This window comes from Aptenodytes forsteri, unplaced genomic scaffold (genome assembly GCF_000699145.1).
Source record: "Aptenodytes forsteri isolate BGI_AS27 unplaced genomic scaffold, ASM69914v1 Scaffold61, whole genome shotgun sequence".
Lineage (NCBI taxonomy): Eukaryota > Metazoa > Chordata > Aves > Sphenisciformes > Spheniscidae > Aptenodytes > Aptenodytes forsteri.
In genome coordinates, this window is record NW_008794443.1 from 3,980,315 (window position 1) to 4,003,697 (window position 23,383).

A 23,383-nucleotide genomic window follows, 5' to 3' on the forward strand; every position below is an offset into this window, starting at 1 on the left:
GCTTGCCCGCCGCCCTCCCGCCAGCTCTCCGGCAGAGCCCTCCCGTCCCGCTCCCTCCCAGAGCGCAGCTGGGTGTTTGGCTCCCCTCCCGGCTTCCTCTCCCTCCCTCCGCTGCTTTGCTGCCCGGCTGTTCCTGGGACTGGTGCCGTCTCCTTGTGCCCTGCCTCCGTCTGCGGCATGCCCGGGCCTTTGCCCCCCACAGAGGTGTACGCCTCGGAGCGGGTCGTCGTGCTGGTCTCCTGTGTGCTTTCCTTCTTGGGTTCCAGCCTCCTGGTTTGCACCCATGCCCTGTGGCCGGAGCTGCGGACCCGTCCCCGCCAGCTCCTGCTCTACCTGTCGCTGGCGGACCTCCTCTCAGCCCTCTCTTACTTCTACGGGGTGCTACAGGACTTCGACAGGACCTCGTGGGACTGCGTGCTGCAGGGTGCCCTGTCCACCTTCTCCAACACCAGCTCCTTCTTCTGGACCATGGCCATTGCCCTTTACCTCTATATCACCATTGTGAGGGGCTCGCCCACAGGCACAGGCTTGCTCTGCTGCTTCCATGTCGTGAGGTGGGTGCTGTCCCCTCTTCCCGTGAGAGCACGGGGGGTGGACCCCGCAGGCACCCAGCCTGTGGCCAGGAGCCACCGCTGCTGCGTGCGGCATGCTCTGCTCTGTGATGAAGCGCTTGGATGGTTGCTCGAGTCACCTACTCTTTTCTTAAGGATAGTGTGCCCTTCTCAAGTTCCTTTTAAACAGGGATTTTGCTGTCTTTTAACTAAACAGCCCTGCTTATTTCCCCCCTCCCAAGTGAAGAAATGGAGATGTTAAAAATTATTTGCTTAAGGTTACCTAGAAAAACCGCTGGCAAGAGATAATGACTCTGAAAATCCTGGCTTCTGCTTTCCCTCCACAACCTGCTCTGATGTCCTAGAAATAGTGTCATGATACTTGTGTTTGCAATACCTGTCTGCTGCTGCCGAAACTCCTGTGTTCAGGATCCGTTTCCACGGGTCCCTGACTTCCCGGTGTCAGCCTGGTCTGTAGATCCTTCCCCTTTCCCCAGGCAGGCTGCTGTAATTCAATACTCGTAGAAGAATGTAGTCTACAAGTGGGGAGGCTGCTAGAAAAGCACTCTGAAGGTTGTTTTGGCATGTTTGAAAGCAAGGCAAAACAGATCACAGTGTAGCTTTATGTCTTAGTTTTTGCTATTTAGTTAGCTGATTCTCCACGTCGTGTTAGTAAAAGCTTTCATTATGCAATTTGAGCTTGTGGAATCACGTGCTACCTCCATGCTGAGCAAAACAGTGATCCTTTAGTCCTCGTGCTGCCAAGCTTTTGCAATAAATTATAAGAGGAATGATCTAGTTCTTAAAAGAAAAAAAAGCCATCAGAGCAAGTACTGAATTTTCTTTGGTTTCTTAGTCTAATATTTGTCACCTTTTATTTTCAAACAGCATCATTTGGAAGATGGTTGAATTAGAGTTGAGTCCAGGTAAAGGTGGGCCAGAGGAAGACATTAAGGCCAAGTGTGAATCAGGGAGGAACTTCAATTCCTGCCCTACCTGTTCTAATTCTTGCTTGACAGCAAGGTCTGCGTGTGAGGAAGCCTGAGGTGACTGCGCTTCTATCTGGGTACACCGGGCTATTGTTGGTGAAGTTGAAATAAGATGCAGTGAGACAGGGGAGTTTGTTAGGTTATTTCATTTCACGTTTGTTAGGTTATTTCATTCCACGTTTGTTAGGTTATTTCATTTCACGTTTGTTAGGTTATTTCATTCCACGTTTGTTAGGTTATTTCATTTCACGTGACTAGAGAGTTGCACTACGGAGGGGATGGAGTGCTAGTGCAGAGCCACGTGTTGCTTAAGGAACAGAAAAAAGGAGTCGGACTTCTTTATGGGCATGCTGGTCAGGCTACATCAAAGAGTAGAGTTGATGTAAATCTGGCCTATTTGTAATTTTCGACTAGAGAGTTGCACTACGGAGGGGATGGAGTGCCAGTGCAGAGCCACATGTTGCTTAAGGAACAGAAAAAAGGAGTCGGACTTCTTTATGGGCATGCTGTCTGCGTCAGGCTACATGAAAGAGTTGATGTAAATCTGGCCTATTTGTAATTTTCCTGTCTGCTAATCACTTGTTGTGTGGCCTTTGTTCTTTAACTTCTCCATCTGGTTTAATGTTTCTCAGCCTCATCGGCTATGAAGTGCGGACAGAAACAGGCAGAGTCGCTGAAAAAACGTTGGCCGTAATCTGTGCACTCTTTTAAAACTGTAAAAATCCTGAAAGATTGCTCTAACCCTGCGACAGAGGAAGGGAGTGCTCAAACTGAACTTCCTCTGGGGAATTTGCTAGGTTTATTTTCAGGTCTTCGCAGTAAAAATAAAATGCCATCTTCTGTTCTTGGTATTGATCAGCTCCACTTGCTCTGTTTAAAGGGCAATATAGATAGCTTTCATCGAACGCCTATTGACAGGTTCTGCTTCGTAAATGACTCCCGTTCTGTGCAGAGCCAGTGTTTGAAGCTGCTTCCTGCTTTATGATCTGTATGAAAAGCCAAAGAAAACAAGTGAGGACCTGTTCTCTGCCCGTCCCCTTGTGACACATCTTCCTTCTTTCCTTCCCTGCACTTTTATCATTACCTGAGAACTCAATCATAGAACCAAATTCTGGACGTAATGCTTGGAGATGGGTCCCCCCTCGCGCTTTTCCGTGCTTCAAAGTCCTACTGGCTGCGGTGCTGTTAGCCTAAAAGTCTTCTGGTACCACGCAGGTAGGAACTGCTGCAACTGATACGAAAAGATACTAGTCCATACACTAATTGCAGAAGGTAGGTGAGGGAGACCTGTCTAGGGCAAAAGGAAAGGTGGCAAAGGGCAGATGATGTTTTAAGGATTTAAAGATAAGTTTCCAGTATTTTTGTCTCGGCAAGAACCTGGGATTTTTTGTTTCCCCTCCTCGCTTCAGAGGTTGCTAACGCAGTCATGTAGCGACTGTTGTGCGAAGAGTCATCCTGAGAGACACTTCTGGAAGGGATTCAAGGCAGGATGGAGTTTTGTCATGATGTTTCCTATTCTTCACAAGCAGTTAGTCATAAGGGGCAAGTGTTCGTAAAGATGAGTGCTCTTTTAATGTTGAGTATAACCAGAGACTGTCTGTTCTTTAGCTGAGTAGAGCTGACCTAAATGTATGTTGGAAGTCAGTAACTGAAATTTTCTTTTTAGGGAAGTTAGGATGTCACGCGGGATGAAACCTGTCAAACAGGTTTGTTCCTTATTGATTCATGTGGTAACAGATCCACCTAGTCTACTGCTAGACTAGGGAACTGCAGGCTCTGTTTTGGTTTTAAACTTGTGTTGAGCTCAGACGAGCTTTGAAAACAAGCTTACAGTTAGCTTTGAAAATATTTATGTAGTTGTAAGGTGTAAGTTCTGGCATCCAGAGTGTAAATTTCCAGGCTACCTCACTTGTTCTGGATTTCTAAACATCAAGTATCATTTAGTGGGGTCATGTCGTCTTTGCTGTGAGAGTGGTTGATCCAAACTCGGGGTGAGGAGTGGACCAGAACCCACCTTGGGTTTGTTTCCTGCCTTGCTTTTGATAGCAATTGCTGTCAACCTTTCAAGTATTCGCATATCGTGATCAGGCTATGCAGATGGTTATAAGCATGTATATGCTTTTTTATATATAAAATTATGTGTGTGTGCTTATACATATGTTTATAACCATGCATATATATGTATATACGCATGCATGTCCATGGAGTACCTGGGGGTCCTTTCATGTGCTGCTGTCCTGTACATCTGAGGCCTCAACGGGCTGCCTCATGCACGACTGACGGTGCCAGTGCTAAACTTCAGAACTGGACTTCAGTCCCTAAGTGTTGCCTGTGAGGTGCAGGGATCTCTTGAAATTTGCGATGGCTTTATCATTTAGTTTATAAAAGCTTGTAGATCAGGCCAACGAACGTGCAAGCTACCCGACTGCTGGTGCCTTAGCTTTTAAATTCTTGCATGCTTCACTGGGAGGAGTCTGCGCTTGGTACCAGAAAGTTGGTACTTTGGTACTGCAAACTCAGTTTAATGTTTGAGTGGGTAAAAAAAAAAAAAAGGGGCAAAAATGAAATTGGAGCAGATTTGGTCTGGAGTTCTGTTTACAATGCACGCTCAAAGCTCTTTCCTGAAATTGGCTGGTACATCCAGAAGACTGATTTTCCTTTCTTACAGAGTAAAAATTCCTGTCCCCAGAAGGGATCGCCTGCAGGCTTGCTGGTAGGATGGCTTGTCGTCTGACCTGTGCAGGCAGGTGACTGCAAGTCTTCCCTGCTTGTAGGAGCCTCTGGGGGGAAGAAAAAAAAAAAAGCAGCTGTGCAGCGTAAATCAAAATGTGATATTAAGCAATCTGACCCAGGCATACTGAGGACAAGAAAACCAACCCAGCAGTATGCTGCTATAGTTTGAGGGTCCTTGTCCTACCTTGATTAAATGCAGCATTGGTGTTAATGTGGAAAGATATGCTGGGTTGTATGTATTTTTATTAATAGGTTGCTGGGGGCTATATTAGGGAAGTAAGTACTGTTGTACCTGCCTTAGAGCTGGGATTGCCAGCCTTCTTACAGAGGTGCAAGGAGTAGCCTTCTTTCCCTTCTCTCCCACACTGATTGCGTTTAGATCCAAGTGTGCTTTTGAGAGGCCCATCCTACATAATTGCACTGTCTTTGGGGCTCAGAGTAAAATTTCTGCCTCTTTTTGTTATCTTGGATCCTTTTTATTCCAGTCTTTACATATGCCTTGGGTGTATAATATTGTGATTCTTCTGTTCCTCCATTCTTCTAGATGGGTATAAAGCATTGATATTTTCCAGTTCTTGGGATTCTGTCATTTAGGGGTTCTTAAGAACAATCAAATCGCTAGTCTCAGTTCTCCTTTCCGGTTTTCTAAAACAGAGCTGAAGAAGTTCACTGAAATGTCTGTTGACTTTCTAGATTCTTTCTAACTTCACTTGGAGTTTGTAATCCTTTGTCCCTGGTGTTAGTTGTAATAGCCGTCTGATCCCAATACACTATTTCAGTAAAAATTTACTGCCTGATGTGTGACAGTTTTCTTCCACGTTCTTCCTTTTCCTAGTTAGATACTTGAAGATTTTTTAAAGTCCCTTGCTTAGTGGTCTGTTATTTCCTACTGTGGCCTCTCTCACTGTGTCTGTACATACTTATGCTGTTCTCTTTTATATCCATGCCTAGTAATTTGACCTGGTTTTATCTTCTCATGTAATTCTCTTTCAGTTTCAGGTCACTGTGGAGATCATTATTTAGGCAAATTAGGTTTTTAATACGCTTCCTTTTTCTTGGTGCTGGACTCATTTGTGCTTGTGTGCCTCAGTATGGTTTCTTTAAGGAAGTGCCAGTTCTTTTGAATTCTTTATCTTAGTGGTCTGCTCTTCCAAGTGTACTGAAATGTGAATGTCTTTGCATCTGTAATCCTTGTTTTCAGGCAAATCACTGTTTTTGCCAAAATGAGTCTTGAGTTCTGTAGAAACTTTCATGGTGGTGGCGATGTTTGGAATGTTTTTAGAAAGCCTGCTCTGATAATAGCACGGGGAGGGCTTCCTGCAGCAGAACTGTCCTTAAGTAACAGCCCTGGCTTGGATTAGCACTGGCTGTTCTGAGCTGAACAGTGAAACAAAATGTTCTAGACATGCCAAAAGGTTGACTGTGAATTTTTTTACAGCATTATATTTACTTTTGTGTTGTGAGTAAGTGAACCCAGACATTACTTAAGAGTAGGAAATGGGGTATTTTTGAGATCTAATATCATGGGATTATCTCTGATTTTCCAATTGGGCTGTGGAATTTCAGCTAATCTGGTCTAGGCAACTGCTGGTTGCCTACGTAGTCTGATGCATGTGAAACAGATTTTAGGAGGAAGATCCTTTTCGTGTTCTCTGCAGCTGCTCCAGGCTGTCTGTGAAAGATGAGCGTGAACCAGGCAGGTAATGAGCAATACAGTAATGGCTTTGTTTTCTTTGCGTCTGGAGAGACCAGGAGGGTTATGCTGGAAGCTCAGTCTGAGTGCTCTCTGAAGCATGTGTGTCATCTGTTGAGGAAGTGTCCCTTGTCCCTCTTAAGGCTCCACAGAACCTTCCTCTGAGGATGAATATGGGAAGGGCAGGTGACGCGTCAAGTTGAATGCAAGGCAGGATTTCAGTTGTGGAGTAATTTGCAAGTTGTACATCACAGGCTAAGGCAGGCCTGTAAAGTCCTGGGTATTAACAGCACCCAGGAAGGGGCTGAGTATTTTTACATTTGGGCTCATGGAATTTTCCAGTTCTTGCTCATGGCTTTTTTGTGGGCAGCCCAAGCTGCTGAGTGACTTCATTCATGTGTGTCACCACAGTTATTTTTCTTCTAAATGCTTCCCTATATTTGCCTCTGCTGTCAAGAGAGAAGCCAAAGTCAAAACACAGCTCCAAATTATGTGAATATGACTCCTCTTTGCTTTCTTAGCTTTTTGCTGTTACTGCCAGTGCTTTTCCTTGGGAAGAAACTTGCACTTTGTCCTTCAGCAATTATCCTTTTGCTCCCAAAATATTGACTACAGCTCCATTTAAAAACAAAACAAACAAAAAAGCCCCACTGATGGAATAAAATTGTGGATTTCTTTGTGTGCTGGTCCTTTGTGCCAAGTGTCACTTAGGAATTGGAATGTGGGATTTGGTTGCTTGTGTTCTGAAAGCTGCGTATCAGCCAGCTTGCTCTCGAATGGCTGGGTCCTACAGGATAGTCGCACTGTACAATGCTCTGGCCGTGACAAATCCTCGACCTCACCTGTATCCGGGAGAGAATGGGAGAAGGGGAGTAGGTGGGATGTCTTCTGTTCACCTCGCTGGACCCTGACCGCTTGCTGTGCGGGCCAGGTTCCAGTTCAGAGTGTAGCACATCATTATGCATCTCTCCTTCAGGACCGGGGATCCAAGTTCCTCGAGTGGGTCCCTAGGAAGTGGATTTGCAGCCCACATTCATAGGCTGTCAAATACCTGTTTGTCAGTCGCTCCCCTTAGGCCTGATGCAGGAGTGTCGACGTTCTGGAATAGGTATTGGCATCCTGTCTGATGAAGAATCCCCTGGTCTGTCACCCGTTTTCCCTGGGGTGTGGAGGGACTAAACTGAGCATGCTCTTGGCTTAACCTTGCTCTTCATGTTCTTTCCTTAGCTGGGGAGTCCCCCTTGGCATTACGGTGGCTGCTGTTGCTCTGAAGAAGATTGGCTATGACGCCTCCAATGTTTCTGTGGGCTGGTGTTGGGTCAACTTGGATGCAGAGGATCGGGTCTTGTGGATGTTGTTAACGGGGAAAGTTTGGGAGATACTGGCCTATGTGACTTTGCCGGTGCTCTACGTCCTCATCAAGAAGCACATTAATAGAGCGGTGAGTATTTTGCTGCTTTCAGCTTAGGTTACAGACTTGCTGTGTGATTATATCCTCCCATGTTCTGAAGGTTTTGCTGCATATTCAGCAGCTACACAGGCAGGAATTGCTTCATATACTGCTGAAATGCATCCACCACTGGGGGAAGCAGTATACCTGACTGAGCAGCCTGCAGCATCATTACACAATGACTTAGCACAAGAAGAATGTAAAAGCCTTTTGAAAACTTAAGGGGTTATGGGATGTACATGAGTGAAATGTGAATCCTACAGTAAGAATTGAAACAGGATGTGAAGGACAAAATTCAGCTCTAATCAGTCTTCCACAGTTCCACTTGTATCAAGCCTGAGTTTGGCGTCTGGACTTAACATCAGCCATTTTAGGATCTCTAATGATGGTCTGCGTTTATGAGTACCTGTTTTGTACTAGCAGCATAAAGCCCCATTTGGGAGTCTGGGCACTATAGCATTAAGCACCATATGCATACACAATCCAGGAAGACACCCTGTCTGAGGGTTTCAGAATTCAGAGTCTTATTTGCTGCTGTTCCTTGTAAGCACAAAGAATCCAGGCATCTAGGACAACATTTGCATAATAGATAAATCTAGATTGAGAGTGGCAGAAGGAACTACATCCAGAGATTCCTTTTCTCTCTAAGTTGTATTAGGGGGAAAGAAAAACTGGATAGATGTCCTCCTGGAAAATGCTGCCACTGCAAACCTGCTTGCTGTGGTGAAGCTATGGCAGTGGTAGTTATCTCAGTAGGGCAGGATCCCACAGACGAGTTGGAAGAGCAACGTAGTCTTAAGCAGTCCTAAGGGTCCTGGGAAAGGGGAGTTGGGAAGGGTTTGCTAGTGCCTGTCACCATCACCTGACACGAATCAGACAGGACTCTGTGTTCCAGCAGCTGTCAAAGATAGCAGGGTGACTGCCTGGAAACCCGACCCCCCACCTGGCCAGGCTCTTACCCTCTTGCTCTGCCAGGGATTCTTGGGCACTCTGCTCTCCCTTTCCCACTCCCAGCCCTGACCCTCTTACAGGAGCAGGCAGTTGTCGCTCTCTCTTCTCATAATGGGGGGGTCTGAGGGCTGGAGCAGCAATACACAGGGCCGTCTGGACTGGAGAATCTCTCTTCGCGTCACTAGGGATTTTGCCAAGCCTGGTAGCCCGCTGCTTATGCCTCTCTACTGGCAGGAGGGCTCCCACTTCCAGGGAAGAGCAATAGGCAACCAGGGCTGAGTTTGGGCTGTCGTAATAATGGCTGAAGTAGGTTTTGCAGTAGTGGCTCCTACACAGTCTGAGAGGCAGGAGGAATTATGGAAGTAGCTGTTGGGGGGGGGACACACACGCAGGGTGTGTACTAGGGGCTTTCCAAATGAAAAAGACTCCACGGGAGTGGATGGGAAGCTGCACTGAAAGCCCTCAGCGGGGTTTGACTCGGGCCACTGTGCAGTGTTGTCATACAGCTCTCTTCTGGAGGGAGTAAGGTGTCAGGGCTGGGAGTACTGGAGCCAAGGAGAATACTCTGCATCAAAGTCGTGTGTGCTCTGTAGCCCTGATGGTAGGAGGAATAGTTTTCTGCAGGTCAGCTGTCCTGAGATTTAATCTCTTCACCCACATTAACATCCTGGTATTCAGCTTCGTGTGTCCCAGCAGCTGCTCTGTGCGCCGTGTTGACCTGCTCTCCCCCATCCAGGAATCTGAGTGCATCCAGTAGCTTCTATCATAGGAAGGTCTCATGGGCCTTACACCTCCAACCACCCTGATCCAGGGCACAGATCCCTGATTTTTTTTTTTTTTTCTACATGTGCTGGTATAGAGAGGTTTGCTGGCTTGTCCAAATCCATGGAAGCCCATTGCGGACGGTATATGGTCAGAAATCAGGCAGCAGGTTCTACACGAACATACTGAAGGACTGGTTCACAAGGGCATAAATTCCTTGTGGAACTTGCTGGCTGTGGCTGTGGTGAAGGCCAAAAGTTTGAATAGTTTGAGAAGGACGAGCCAGACTTCTCCCCATATATATATATAGATAGATAGATAGATAGATATCTCAAGACACCTTCCCAAGGCCAAACCCTTAGCCATGCATTTACGAAGCGGTAAGGCCAGCAGCGATGGGGCCAGGCCACTGGCCCGGCAAAACTGTTTTGTGGAGCTCTGCATTTTTTTTTTTACGTTGTTATGACCTGGTTTCTTGGCAACTATGTAGCAATGTATGTTAATATAAAGCTTTAGTGGGACTCTGGTAAGGGCTGGATATCCTTTATTTGTGCTCCTTGGCTTCAGCAGGAATGTTTGCGTTAGCGAGGGCAGAATGTGGCTGCAGGCTGGTGCTCATAGCTGTGTCCCTGTTAACTTCCCGCAAGATGCAAAAATTGAGTTTTCTCTGGAAAGAATCCCTGGAGCTAAATGTCCAACGTGTGTGGCTTTTTGTTCACGTTTTTGTCTCCCTCCCACCCTCCATGGAAGCACGCAGCTCTCTCAGAGTATCGCCCCATTCTCTCAAGAGCACCTGCATTTCAGCCCCGGACTTCCATAGCAGATAAGAAGTTGATTCTCATCCCTGTCATCTTTATCATCCTCCGCATCTGGAGCACTGTGCGATTCATTCTGACCCTCTGTAACTCTCCTGCAGTGCAAAATTCAGTCCTGGTTGTCCTGCATGTAAGTATTTGCCAGGAAATGCATTAGAAGGAGGATCTGGGAGGGAGATAAGGCTTTGTTGCTCTTAATATCACTTTTTTGTGGCAGGATGCAGCGCGTACCGGTAAAACAACATGCGTGTTGCAAGAACATCTGCTCCCTACTGGCAAGCGCTGTCTGGGATGCTCAGCAGTAGCTATTTCAGCAGCATCTAGTGGCTACGGAGAATAACTGCAATAGGAGTGTTGGGCAATGCCGGCTGCTTGTGGGAAAAGCAGGCTCACACCAGAAGTGTTGGGTGTCTGTCCTTCAGCAGGGCTCAGCCTGCTCCTCCCCTAGACCAGGCTGTAGAAACAGCAACCCACACCAGCCATTTCTAGTCTGCTTTTGGGTGCAAGGTTGATTCTTCTGAACCTGTTTTTCTCATTTAGGTGGAAGTTGCTGACTGTCTGTTCAGCAGTACTATAGCTGGTCTGACACGATGTTTGCTCTTCTCTGGGGGGGTGCCTGTAGGAACGGCACTGATTAATTCCTTTCTTGCCCTTGCAGGGAATTGGTAACACGTTCCAAGGAGGTGCCAACTGTATTATGTTTGTCCTCTGTACGCGGGTGGTCCGGACTCGGCTGTTTTCCTCCATTTGTTGTTGCCACTACGACGAGTTGGACTGGCCTTTGCAAAGATCAAACAACCACTGGCAGTGCCCAGAACCCCACAAGAACAAGGATGTGCCAGGCCCTGAGCGGACGAAACCCCTGCTTTCCAGCACCTGAGCCTGGGCTGCCTACATCTCAGTGTTGATTTCTTCCTTCTTGGTAAAGATCTAGTGTGAGTCTTTCCTCCTGCCCTGCCTGTGCACAGCTTCATGATGTGAGGGGTGGGGAACAGCTATCAGTAAGCAGATGACAGAGAGGTAGGCGGCTGCTGCTGCTGCTGTGGGCGTTCCCTGTCTGACTCTACAGCAGCTCCCCATCGTGCTCCTTTGGGGTGAAACCACTTATAGAACAGATCCACTCCCCTTCCCTGTGAGCTGGGGTAGTGTCAAGCCTGTAAAATGAGGAAATAGACTGCAGTGCTGTCTGGCCCACAAGGACATGACACCAGTGAAAACTGAAGAGGAGGAATTAGTGGCTCCTTTTGGTGTAAAATACCATGCACACGTACATTTCTTCAGTACTGCACAGTTCAGATGTGTTTAGTGCCCCAAGTGTTCCTCATAAGGCAATGCAATCCCTGCTGCCGATCATCATAGAAAGAAAACAGAGGGTAAGTGAGTCATCCAAGCTTACGTAGAAAATCTGTAGGAGCAAAAACTTGACAGAAGCTCTCCATCATTTCAGGTACAAGATTGGACACTGATGCCCCTCCGTTGGTCTAGTTGTTTAAGCATCTTGTTTCCTCGCGCTTGACCTCAGGAGTGATAGTTGCAGAACACATAGGGGTGTCAGACTTAATCCATTTAAGAGCACTTGGGGTTGGGGCACTGTGTGGGCTTCTGTCTGTGAAGCAGATATTGGCAATGCTCTCTTCAGTAATAGAGTGCAGCTGAAGGAGGGAAAAACCTAGAGCAGCTGTCCTGACTGCTTAGGTGAATGTAAACTGCGATGTGCTGGGAGCTGCGGTCTCTTCGGAAAGAATATGAAACCCTGTGTACTTCTGCAGTTGTACTTACCCTGCAGGTCACACTTGGTAGAAGGGGCTGAGTCTGAAAGGCAGCAAGTCTGTCTGGGTCATGGGGCGCAGCAGGGGTTGAGCATCCTGGAAAGAAAGCTGTGTATTGGGTACGGTAGGTCTCTGAGCAGATCTCTCTCACGTACATCTGTTTCTTGTCTTCCCAGACCACAAAGCCCCAAAAAACAAAAGGACTTTTTTTAATCAATTGACAATTCTTTTTAATGCGTATAACAAGTTTTTGCAAAAAGATCAGAAGCCTCATGAATTGCCTGGGGAGAGAGGGCAGCTGTCAGGCTGCCGCTGCTCCAGGCAGCCAGCTGTTCAAGAGCTGCTCTTGTTAGTTTAATTTTTGTCATTTTAACAGCATGCCGAACAGTGAAATGATACAGTGATCTCATGGGACTATAGGCAGAGGCGAGTCCCGTTATTTCCTGAGTTGAAGACTTGGCATTAACTTTATTATTATATTAATATATTCAAGCCCCCTGGTACACAGGCTGTGTAAACATGGGGAGGTGGAGTCCTCAAGACTCGTGAGCCTATTTCATGGGGCTGTAGAGGGGCTCAGCTCTTTAGCATCCCTAGAGTCTTTGAAGGGTAGATGCGAGCATCTTATCTCTGGCGCAGATGACTTCAAGATGTTTTTCCTCCTTTCAAAAGGCTTTTTTAAACTTCTGAAAGCTAAGTAGCAACCTTGGTAGCTCAACTTCATGTTAATCCCATGTGGCTTGGAAAGAGGAGCTATGTTAAAAACTTCTTGCAGAAAGGCAGGGTAGTAAATCTTAAATTTTATGAGACTTACAATTGTGCTGTGTTCGGTTTTTTGGAGCCAGCCCTGAAGAGAGGAAGTAAAATTGTCACCAACTTGGCTCAAGGGAAAAGAAAACAAAACACCACAAACACAAAAAAATACCCCTCACCCCCCAAAAAAAACCTCAAAAAACTAATCAAAACAGATTCCTTGTTCTCAGTTTGCCTTTTTCCATAACAGAGCTCTGAGAAATGCTTTTGGAGGAATGTGCAGCTCGACAGAATTACATTCTCAGCTCCCAGGGGCTCAGGGAAGCGTGCTGGTTTCTAAAGGCCGGCTATTGGCAATAGCACCTGTGCTGATAGAGGTGGAAAGTCTCTGGCCATCTTCATGTCGGCAAGGACAGAGGAAGAAAAACAGCCCACAGAGAACCTCTTAGAAGTGTCTGTAGTTCCTAACACTGAAGCTGACTGCAGCCTAAATATAAACAGAGATGGGATAATAGGGGAGGTGGTGTGCAGAAATGCTTGGCTGCTCCTGGCAGGTCCCCCTCAGTCTCTGGCATGAAGTGCAAGTGCAGGGGTGGTGCTGGAGTGCAGTTCTCCCCGCAGCCTCGGTTGTCTGTGAAGATGACTCCGAACTCTTTCCTGTCAGGCACGGACTGGAGAATTTTACCTCGGATGTTTCTGAAGGTGGCTGAGGCTGGGGTACCTGGCTGTACTTTAGGAATGGGTCCATCATGTCTGTTTTCAGCTGCTGCAAGGTGACGTCCCTGCGGCTTGAGCTGCAGCAAGCCTGTTGTCCTGGCTCAGGGCAAGCCTGTGCACACTGGCTGCAGGAAGGTGGGGCAGTCCTGGATTTTAACTGTGCTTCATTTTGAGCAGGTGCGGGATCATCCCAGAGTCCCACAGAGGGAGCTAAAGCCTGGGGAAAAGCACCGCTGGAGTGGCTGAGCAAACGGAAGAGGTCCGGCTCCTCCTCGGCATTCAGATACCAGCTGCTTTGGTCTTGAACTTTGCTCAGGATCCCCTGGAAGATACTGTTCGGCTGTACTCCAGCTTCCTGGTTTTCTTCCCTCCTTCCCCTCACCCTCCACTATAAATCTTAAAAACTGTTTGGGGTTTTGCTTTTCTGTCTGACAAGGCAAATGTGTTGTGAGTTCTGGGGTGAACAAATATCATGGTGACAGGAAAACTTTAGTAGCTGCTGAACTGGACTATCCTGGGCATGGTTTTGAGTCCTAGTGTGTGAGGACTTCCAGGGAGCTTCAGACTGGCTCCTGTTCTTCACTTGAATGTGGACAATAGGGTGCAAACATGCCTGTCTTGTGGTGGTGATGGATGGTTCTTCTACGGTTTATTCCTCCTCCTTGGTGGTTAGGGGTCTTCATCAGGGTTTGTGGTGGCAGCACGGTTATTGCCTCCTGAGGAAATCTGAACTCTGCAGACTCCCTTGGTGCTCAGGGATATCTGGGTGTACCACCCCAGCCTCCAGCAAGGACAGCCCTCACCAGCAGCAAGACGGTGCCTGGCACGTGCTCCGAACTCCAGATGTCTTCTGCCGAAGCACAGGCTACGGTCTGTTCTTGCTTTGGGAGTGTTACATCAGAGCTGGGGAGGGGATGGTTTTTTGTTTGCTATTTGGAGATAGTGTTTTACCTTATTTACAGCTCCTCACTTGCTTGTTTTTTAAATATTTTATCCAACTTTTACAAAATAAAGTTTTGTTTTTTTACCAAGATGATGTTCGAGCATGTTGTGATGGGTCTCAGCACCTTGGAGAATTTGGATGAGAAACTGTTGCAAGATCTTCCTTCAGGTTTCTTTTGTGTCTACCTTAAAGACTAAGGCAGGTACAGGAAGACAAATCTTTTCTACCTATTTGTAGATATGCTCCTCTTCCTATGTACACCTTTCATCAGTTGGAGCAACCTGTTCACCAGTATGCGTTGTTACAGTTCATTCTTACTGGCCTATTGCTGTGAACTGTGGAAAGACCTCTGAGAAGTGAGTATGTGGGTCTTATTTCCCTTAGGCTCAGGTGACCTTACGGGCTGTGGCTCTCAGCTATGCGAGATTACAAATGTTAGGTAATCATGAGATTACAAATTGCACTTTCTCCAGATGAGGCCAGGCTGTAAGGTGGGTGGGACTAACGTTGGGGAGAGCTGGTGCTGTCCCAGGACCTGCCCAAATAGAGAAAATTCAAGTCACTATGGGGGAAAAAAACGGAGGCTGACAGTTGAGTATTGCTTTGTAAGTTGCCATGTGATTCCAACCTGTGAATGCACTTTTCTCAGAATGGATTCAAACTCTGTTGGCCGTCTCACAGGGCTGGAAGCAGCCAAGAGCCCTGGTGTAAGAAGTGGTGCTGGACCTTGGCTATAGTCACAACTGACTGAGCGACAGTGTCTGTTACTAGGGTTGCACAGCGCTTCCCTTCTGGGATATCTGCTTTTCTGTGGTTTATGACTGTGCCATAAATTTAAGTGGTTGACCTGGGCAGGCCAGGAAAGGAGTCCAGATGCTGTAGACAGCAAGCGGAGGGGAAGCTTGTTTGTTCTGCAATGTTAGAAGTGATTGAAGGCTCCTTGCAGTATTTTGGCTGCTCTGTAAGGGGGGCTTGCAATGTGTGCTTTGTGTCGGCGCTCTGCCTTCTGACTGCATGACAAGCCTTAGCTTTGCACATCAAGGGTTGTCCTTCAGATTCTCTATCCTAAATATTGCCATCCCTGAGCACGTCTTTGCCACTTGGAGCTCCTATGCTCAGTGTGCTCCAACACATGGACTAGGGGCTGATGTCAGAACGAAGGGCAGGGAGCCGAGCTGCGTGCTGGTTTCCAGTAACTCTTGGGAGTCTTTGAAGTTCACGGAGAGGTTTTAAGTATATAAAGACAGAAAGGAACTGTATGTGTGGGGAGGGTGCTGGCTGCCTATTGTGGACTATGAGAGTGGAGCCTGGGGAGGGGAAGTAAGAAAAGCTAGGTCTGCAAAGAGCAGAGCTTGTTAAATAACAAGAGCTGGAAGGAAACCAGGCTGGAAAGATGGGAAGGACTTGTGGTGGTTGGAAGTGGAGTTGGAAGTTTTAAGTCTGACTGGATACAAAAAATACAAGCCTACAACGAAAATGTTGGGTGGTGGCGCGTGGGCTGTGTGAAGGAGGTAGGAGTGCGATGCAGCTCTGGATTGAGGGGAATAAAGAGCAACGGGTCGTAATGGCTGGAGGGTGCTTGCCCACGCTCTTTCTCCAGGCAGGAGTCGGTTAGGACTTGGTGAGTTCACATCTCACTTACATGTACTATCACTACTGTTACACTACTTATCAGTACTGCTGATACTGATTTGGTCATTGCAGAATCCTATTCTCCTTTTTTCCCTTTTTGTCGGCTTCCCAAGACTTGAGTCTGTGCAAGATGATCCCTGGCTCTAGGAGTGAACCAGGGTTCTGTAGTGCGGGAGAATCTGGGTGATGTTGGTTTTACTTTAAAACCTAGACGTTGTGTGTTTAAGGAACCATCTATTTGCAAGAAAAGGATAAATCATCTTGTTGCTAAAGCAGGGGAGCATCTTAGAAAAGTAATTTCTGGTGGTGCCACTACTATCCTCTCTTCTCATCATGGAGAACAGTTACAGAGATGACACCAGAGTACTCTAATGCTGCCAAACCTAATGTTTGTAAGACTTACGATTGCATAATACAAGTCACTCCTGCTACTCAGAAGTGTGGATGTCTGTTGTGCTGCGCTGAATTCCATGTATCTTGTAACCTGTGCAACTCTATAGGGAGCCGCAGAAATCAGTGCGGAGTGGCATGAGCTGGCAAACGGCAGGTCTTGGCCGGCACAGTCAGTATTTCTGTCCTGGATAGAAAAATGAACCCCCTAAGGTCCAAGAGGGCAGTGTGGGTGTACTGACAGTCAGTGTACTGACTTCTGCTGAACAAAGTGCAGATGGAGATTTAATATCCAAGCATTCCAACACTTTCTGAAACATCTTCTGGGTCACACAACCCTGCCAACAGAGAAAGGACTAGACAGTTCCCAGACCAACTTACCAGATAGTGATGTGGTAAGTTTACAGATCTGTCTGCTCCTTTGTTTTTACTTTGGGGATGCGTCTGTGTGGCTGAGGCTCTTCTGAGATGGTCTTCGAGGGCAGCAATGGAAAAGGAAGAAGGTTGGCAGGATGCTACCTAGCATTGCCTTTGCGTGGTGAAAATAGGGTCTTGTTTACTTTGTAGTTCCAGAGCTTCATGTCTCCTACTGTTTACCTGCAGTGTGCTTATTTATCCAGCAATCCCCTTTCCTATTGCTAGGGGATCAGACTGCCACATCTGCCTCTTAATTAATTGGCTGGTAGCCATTTATGCAGCTAATAAAGCAGTATCTGTATATGACTTATTTGCAGGCAAATCATTTGTTACTTAAATTATTGTTTCACCTTGAGGCCCCAGTTGTAGCTGAGGACTGCATATAATATTGAATTAGCCTTGACTGAACGTGCAATTCCTTCCCAAAATGCAGGTGAAAAGGCTGCTGATGTCACTCTTTTGGACAAACACTGTGGAATGTCTCCTGGTAAGTCTCCTTACCGCAGGCATTGCAATCAGCATACTGCAGCATGGCTGAGTGCCAGCTCCCAGTCTAACCATCACTTTTCTATAGCTCACTGCTAATGTTCTCCAGCAGACTTATTGTCCTGGAAACTAAGCTTCCCCTCTTAATTATTTTTGCCAAAGGTATCAGGGTTTCATAGGATCCAGCTCTGAGCACAGACAATTGGGCTGAGTGTAAACGGTTTCCTGCACGCATGCATGGGAACTCTTACCACGTGGTGGACAAGTGCGGAGGAGAGAAGATACAGAGCTGAGTTAATGTCTTCAGACAATTGCACTCTGGGGTGAAGAGCAGATGTAAGAAGCTTAATATGTGCTGTAGCTGAAGTTGAAAATGTGCTTGTAAAACGCCTGTAAAACTTGCTCCCTTTACTTGCTTCTGGCGCTGTTCTTTGCCCAAGTCCAACAGGATCTCGGCTGTTGAAGTTATACCCCTGTAATGGCATTTAAAGTCCAAGGAAAAATTAATTCACCGTCCTGTCTCCCTTCATCGAACTCTTCCAAGATCATCTTGGAGCCAATTACTACCTTACAGATGTTGTTACCAGATTCTTGCTGTGATTGGCAAATGTTCAAAGTGTTCTGCTGCCGTAAGCAGCATTTACTCTGGTGAAGGATTTCTGATGGCAAACATACATGTCCTGTTTGATTTCTGTGTCAAGAATTTCTTCAAGTTCAGGGAAGGAGTTTAAAGACCATGATAGAGAATTCTCCTTTCTTATAATTACTGAGCAGCAAAGTGGCTGTCATTCTGCCAAGAACTCCCAGAAGAACGATACTGTCTTTAAAGAACGGGAATTTCATGAAAGAAGTTTGTCCTTGCAACTTCCCTACCCCTGGGGCAGAATGGCTCACTTTCCATTTTCCCTCTTCTGGCCAAAGATTTGTGAAAGTGAGAACTAAACTAGTTGCTGAGTGAGCTATGACCTGTCTGTGCTGGCTTTGGCTGGGATGGAGTTAATATTCTTCACAGTAGCTGGTACGGGGCTGTGTTCTGGATTTGTGCTGGAAACAGTGTTGGTAACACAGGGATGTTTTTGTTATTGCTGAGCAGTGCTGACACACAGTCAAGGCTTTTTCTGCTCCTCACCCCACCCCACCTGTGAGCAGGCTGGGGGGGCACAAGAAGTTGGGAGGGGACACGGCCGGGACAGCTGACCCCAACTGACCAAAGGGATATCCCACACCATATGACGTCATGCTCAGCACATAAAGCTGGGGGAAGAAGAAGGAGAGGGGGGGACGTTCGGAGCGATGGTGTTTGTCTTCCCAAGTCACCGTTACGCGTGATGGAGCCCTCCTTGTTTTGCTTTGCTTGTGTGCGCGGCTTTTGCTTTACCTATTAAACCGTCTTTATCTCAACCCATGAGTCTTCTCACTTTCTCTTCTGATTCTCTGCCCATCTCACCAGGGGGAGTGAGCGAGCGGCTGGGTGGGGCTTAGTTGCTGGCTGGGGTTAAACCATGACACTGTCCCATTTGTTTTGAGGTGCTTTGAGCAATGTTTGAAGGCAGCATGGGAAAAGCTGAGCTAGCTCAGAGTGTCTTGGTTAGTGCCATTAGCTACATTCGCTCAGTGGGACTGCAGGGGAAGGTAGAGAAAGATGAGTTACGGGTGAAATGAATATTCTGGTTTGCATCTCTCTTCAGTTAAGACACCACGTGATAGGTGGGACTGAAGCAGGAGTCACTCCTGAAAGAGCCAGGAGTGTTCTTGAGGTTCTTGATCCACTGTCAAGATATCCCAGCAAACAGCATCCCTGAGGATGTTAACTTATAACAAATGCATTAAAAGACAAATGACAAGAAGTCTAGGGAGGACTTCCACTACCCTGAAAGCAGCAGGGCTCCGTTCCCCTTCCTATTTTTAGAGCAGGATGCTTTCACCTAGAGCAAGGGAGGCTGCAACCAGTCAAAGAATGCATGCAAGACACATGAACAACTCCTGTTGCTCAAGAGGATGCGTTGTTTTTTTTTTTAAGCTGGCTGTTAAAGATAGATGGACCAATAACAGCAAGGTTTGGTTCCAGTTTCTCTGGCTGCTGGAGGTATCTGTGAACTTTGCATTTCTCTGATAAACTCTAGAAATTGTAGTCGACCATTAACCAAGTCCATGTACTGTTAAAAGTAGTCTCATAGTGTAGGAAGTTAATACTAAGCCAGCACCACGTGGTATACCTTGCATGTAGAGGGAAAGGAACTAATGTGCTTTGGTGGAAAAACAGTGTGTTCTTGTGTCCTGTCAAAAACACAAATCTGAGAGGATGAACCTGTTCTCTGTGAACTGCAGAAATGCCCCGAAGCAAGTTGGTTCATGCAAGGTAGGACAATGAGCGGTATTTAGGCCCAAGGGCAGATACGCAATCCGTGGCTGCAGGAGGGTTAATACAGTTCAGTGTTATCGCTGTGGCCCGTGGCAAACACCCGCTCTGTTGCCGAGGCTGCTCCTGCAGAATGCCCCACTTTCCCCGGCGTGCAGCAGTCGCCTCTCCAGCTGCGCTGTCCACAGCTGCCCATGAGCTGCGGCGTGAAGGAGCAGCAGCCCTATTGCTATAGACTCATCTTGTCCATGTGTATATAGCTGGGGGAAAACAGCTCATTTAGCAGCTTTTGCGATAAGTCTGCCCCTTCTAGTCGGAGAGATTGGCCTGTTTCCCCTGTAGCTAGGCAGCACCTCAGTTTTGAGTCGGGATCTGGCAAAAGAACATCTGACCTAGCGGTGACAGACTTGAACGAGGAAAAGAGAAGACACGAGGGAGTCACGCAGAGTAAGGGAATGGCCAGACAATAACAACTTTGGCTGATAGAGCTTGTCGTTGATTGGATGTTTTCTGAAAAGCCACAGAGGGGGATTTTCTGTGCAGGGCGTTTCCATCCCCGCGTTGTCTGTTTTGGCTATAAAAGCCTCTACTCGGCATCTGTGATTCAAACACCAAAATGAAGTTGAAAAGAGAGAAGCAGGAGAGCTCTGACTGCGATGAAGGTTCAAAGGGGGTAAGTATGCCGGACTCTATACTTCCAACTTGAGCCTCCCACAGAGATACAGGGCAAGCTGTTTGAGATCTGCAGGTACTTGTAGAGGAAGATCCAAGATCTTTTGGGCTAACGTATCCGTAACTCATCTTGCAGGGAGAGCAGAGATGCGTATGTTCTTGAACCCCATTTATGTCTGTCTGCAGCGTAGTGTTGCACTCTCATGATTTTGTCTGCAGGTGACCTACCTTGTAACTTCTGTGTGACTTTCCCCTTCTGTGGGTGAGTTTTCTTTCCTACTTTCTAATCAGTTTTAGGCTGCAGATGCTTCTGGATGGGGGCTGCCCATAGAGCAGCGTTTTTGTGGAATCTTGCACAATGCAATGCTCGTGTATGCCAGAGGCTTTCCTAAATGTGAATAATTAACACCAGTGGCTCCTTTCAGCTCCTGGGATTTGTTTAGTGAGAGCAAGGCAGCCTGCTTTTCATCACCAATGTGAGAATGTCAACAGTCTACTCCTAGAAAATGTAGCTGGAAGCCTCAGCTTCCTCCTGATCCTTACTCTGAGATTGACTTGAATTTTGATCTCCTGCAGTGCCTTAAACTCTGCAGATCTCTGGAGGTGAGCTGCTAGAGCTTCTGAGGAATACAAGGAGTACCGGCAGCTATTTGGACAAATGTTCAATTTAGGGAAATGACAGATTTCATTCAATGACTCGTGAGTGTTGGGACGTAAAATCTTGCAGACATGAAGGCTATTGATGGTGACAACTATATGCATCTGAATGAAAAATTACTTTATTGATGTAGCAGCAATGAGATATATTAATGAGCTATAAAAACCCCCAAAAACCAGCTCAGTCAACACAGCGGGGCCAGCCTGAGAACTGAATAGCAACTCAATTGTTGGAAAAAGTGAGTTACTTGTAACCCTGAGGACCGCGTACCCACAGCCAGGGTTGGTGCTTGATCCTACTCCAGATGGCGATTTCACCCTTCTGTTTAACGGCAAAGTGCTGCTCTTCTGCCCCACCGCCAAGCCCTCGCTGAGCCCCTTGGATAAGTTCTAATTGGCTTCAATGGCAATCGGATTAGATCCATAAACAGCTTGATCCTGAAATGTGGGAGGCAGGACAAGCCAGCGTGTGAAGGCATGACAAACGAAGAGGACAGGGATTTTGCCACTTTATGCAAAATCTCTTCTTTTTCAGCTTTCCTGTGCCAGTGTCCTGTGTTATTTCACTAACCAATTTGCATGTTGGAAAAAGAATAATTGCATACAACTTTTTTGCCTGCGGGCGGTATTTTAACAATGATAACTTTAAAAATTATTCATCATCTAAATGATCCATCAATACCAGGAAAGAGTAGAATGAATTACTGTAATGACTATGCAAATCAAGCAGAACAAAATTAGTTATCATGAAAACAACCCATTGGGCTTTCTTTATACAGTAACATGAAGTGACAAACACAGAAGGCAAGCCTTAGGGTACTTCTCTATTTTTACTGAACGCCGTTTATGCCTAAAAGCCAAACCTGCTTCTGAGGTGGTGTTTCTGTGTTTTCTTTTCCTTCTGCAGAAAATGACGCTTTTGCTGGCACTGGTAACGCTGATATCTGCGTTTGGATCGTCTTTCCAGTACGGCTACAACGTGTCTGTGATTAATTCTCCAGCCCTGGTAGGTTGGACTGCGGAGTGGACCATGACCTAGGAGCGGGTTTACGAACAAAACGAGGCAGGAGCGTAACAGTAGATGACGGGTGTTTGTGGGCAGAGGCTTGTACTTTCCTCCGTGCTTTGAATCACCGGGCACCTGGTGAGAAGTGACTCCCCAGGAAAGGAAAGGGGGGCTGTTACGGCGTATAACACTACTGTCGGGACTCTGTGCCTAGGAGAGACGGGGCATGAGGAATGCCTTCCCTTCTGGAAACCAGGCAAATCCTACAAGGCAGGATAACTTGTAGTAACAGTTAACTAGTCCAGGCTCCTCCATCCCTCTCTTGCATTCGTTTTCCAACTCAGCCATTCTGGTTTTTATCAAGACGTTTGTTTAAAGCTTTATGGTGTTTGTTGTTAACTAGCTTTTACAGCACGAAGATTTTACTTACTGTGCTAAACATGCTCTGTATTTCATTCTAGTACATGCAAGACTTTTACAACCGAACCTACTTCAACAGGAGTGGAGTGCCTATGGACAGCGGCTTCCAGACGCTGCTCTGGTCTCTTACTGTGTCCATGTACCCTCTGGGTGGCTTGTTTGGGTCCCTCATGGTGTGGCCTCTGGTCAACAATTGTGGCCGGTACGTGACAGTGGTGTTTAACAACCTTCACCAACAGTTTGCTGGGTTCAGATAAGACTTGCCTCACTGGTCACTCCAGCTTGCCAAGCCCATCAGGAGCATGATTGTGTGTCACACACCTTGATTGTAAGGCTAAATGGGCCCGTGATTAGTTGCTGGATTCAGCAATACCTGTTGTCTCCCACACGTAGAAGAATTTATATGGTTTTGGTATGGTCAAGGCCAGGCTGTATGCTGGGCACTGAGCCAGTTAGAGAGCAACGATGAAAGCCATGGGCTGGGATTTGAGATCGGGCCCAGCTTCTGCTGCTCGGGTTTCCTGAGAAACTTCAGTTCTTTCTTAAAGCCTCCATTCCCTGCAGGAAAAATGGGACAATCGCCACTTTCTCTTTGGTTAGTCGTTGGGATGGTGATTCATTTGAGTTTTGGGCAGTATAACGCAGGGGGGATCTATCTGCTCTTGGGGCCTTAGAAAAAATAAACTGAATCTGTCTCCTTCTCTATTACTTTGCAGAAAGGGCACTTTGCTGATAAATAACCTCTTCTCCATTGCTGCTGCAACCCTTATGGGAACCTCAGAGCTAGCAAAAACCTTTGAAGTAATCATCCTTTCACGTGTTATCATAGGAATATATGCTGGTAAGTGAGAGGTTGGATGGCAAAGGGAGAACAATAAATATATTCTTAGCTACGTAAAGGTGTTTTATTCTCACAACAGATGGTTTCACAGGTAGCACATTTTAGCCAACGTCTGCATAACAATGCTGTACTTGCTTGAATAACAGTTGTCATCTGCATGTTGCAGAAGTACTAAAGATCTCTAGTAAACAATGGCAGTGAGACTGGAATTTAGGAGGTACGGGGAAGATGTGTGTCTGTAGATGCAGCTATTCTCTGTAATAAGCATCTGCTAGGCACTGGAGCTCTGACAGCCAGGAAACCTGATGTTGTTAATCTGTTTTCCCAGACGTCTTAAAGCAGATTTTTTTTTTCTTTTTTTTTTTTTTGTTTTTTTT

At 46.6% G+C, this 23,383-nt stretch overlaps 2 protein-coding genes across 4 annotated transcripts in view; both read left to right on the forward strand.

Annotated features, from left to right (window-relative positions):
* Positions 1-8: 8 nt before the first annotated feature.
* GPR157 (G protein-coupled receptor 157) lies at positions 9-14,213 on the forward strand. Of its 3 annotated transcripts, none has more exons than XR_658094.2 (5): positions 9-554; positions 7,194-7,407; positions 9,880-10,074; positions 10,603-10,879; positions 13,361-14,213. XR_658094.2 is itself a non-coding variant. In XM_009289663.2 (5 exons), the coding sequence occupies exons 1-4, from the start codon at positions 178-180 to the stop codon at positions 10,822-10,824; spliced, it is 1,008 nt and encodes a 335-aa protein (XP_009287938.1). In that variant the 5' UTR covers positions 9-177; the 3' UTR covers positions 10,825-10,866; positions 13,361-14,213. The 3 variants fall into 3 exon arrangements, 2 of the variants coding, with proteins under 2 accessions (XP_009287938.1, XP_019330303.1); XM_009289663.2 differs by having other exon boundaries at positions 10,603-10,866; XM_019474758.1 differs by lacking the exon at positions 9,880-10,074 and having other exon boundaries at positions 10,603-10,866.
* A 5,813-nt stretch (positions 14,214-20,026) lies between these two features.
* LOC103907474 (solute carrier family 2, facilitated glucose transporter member 5) overlaps positions 20,027-23,383 on the forward strand; it is a 10,543-nt gene continuing 7,186 nt past the window's right edge. Inside the window, exons 1-4 of the mRNA XM_009289665.1 lie at positions 20,027-20,083; positions 21,647-21,745; positions 22,207-22,367; positions 22,882-23,006. Of these exons, the coding sequence (XP_009287940.1) occupies positions 20,027-20,083; positions 21,647-21,745; positions 22,207-22,367; positions 22,882-23,006 (442 nt within the window). The remainder of the gene's footprint in view (positions 20,084-21,646; positions 21,746-22,206; positions 22,368-22,881; positions 23,007-23,383) is intronic.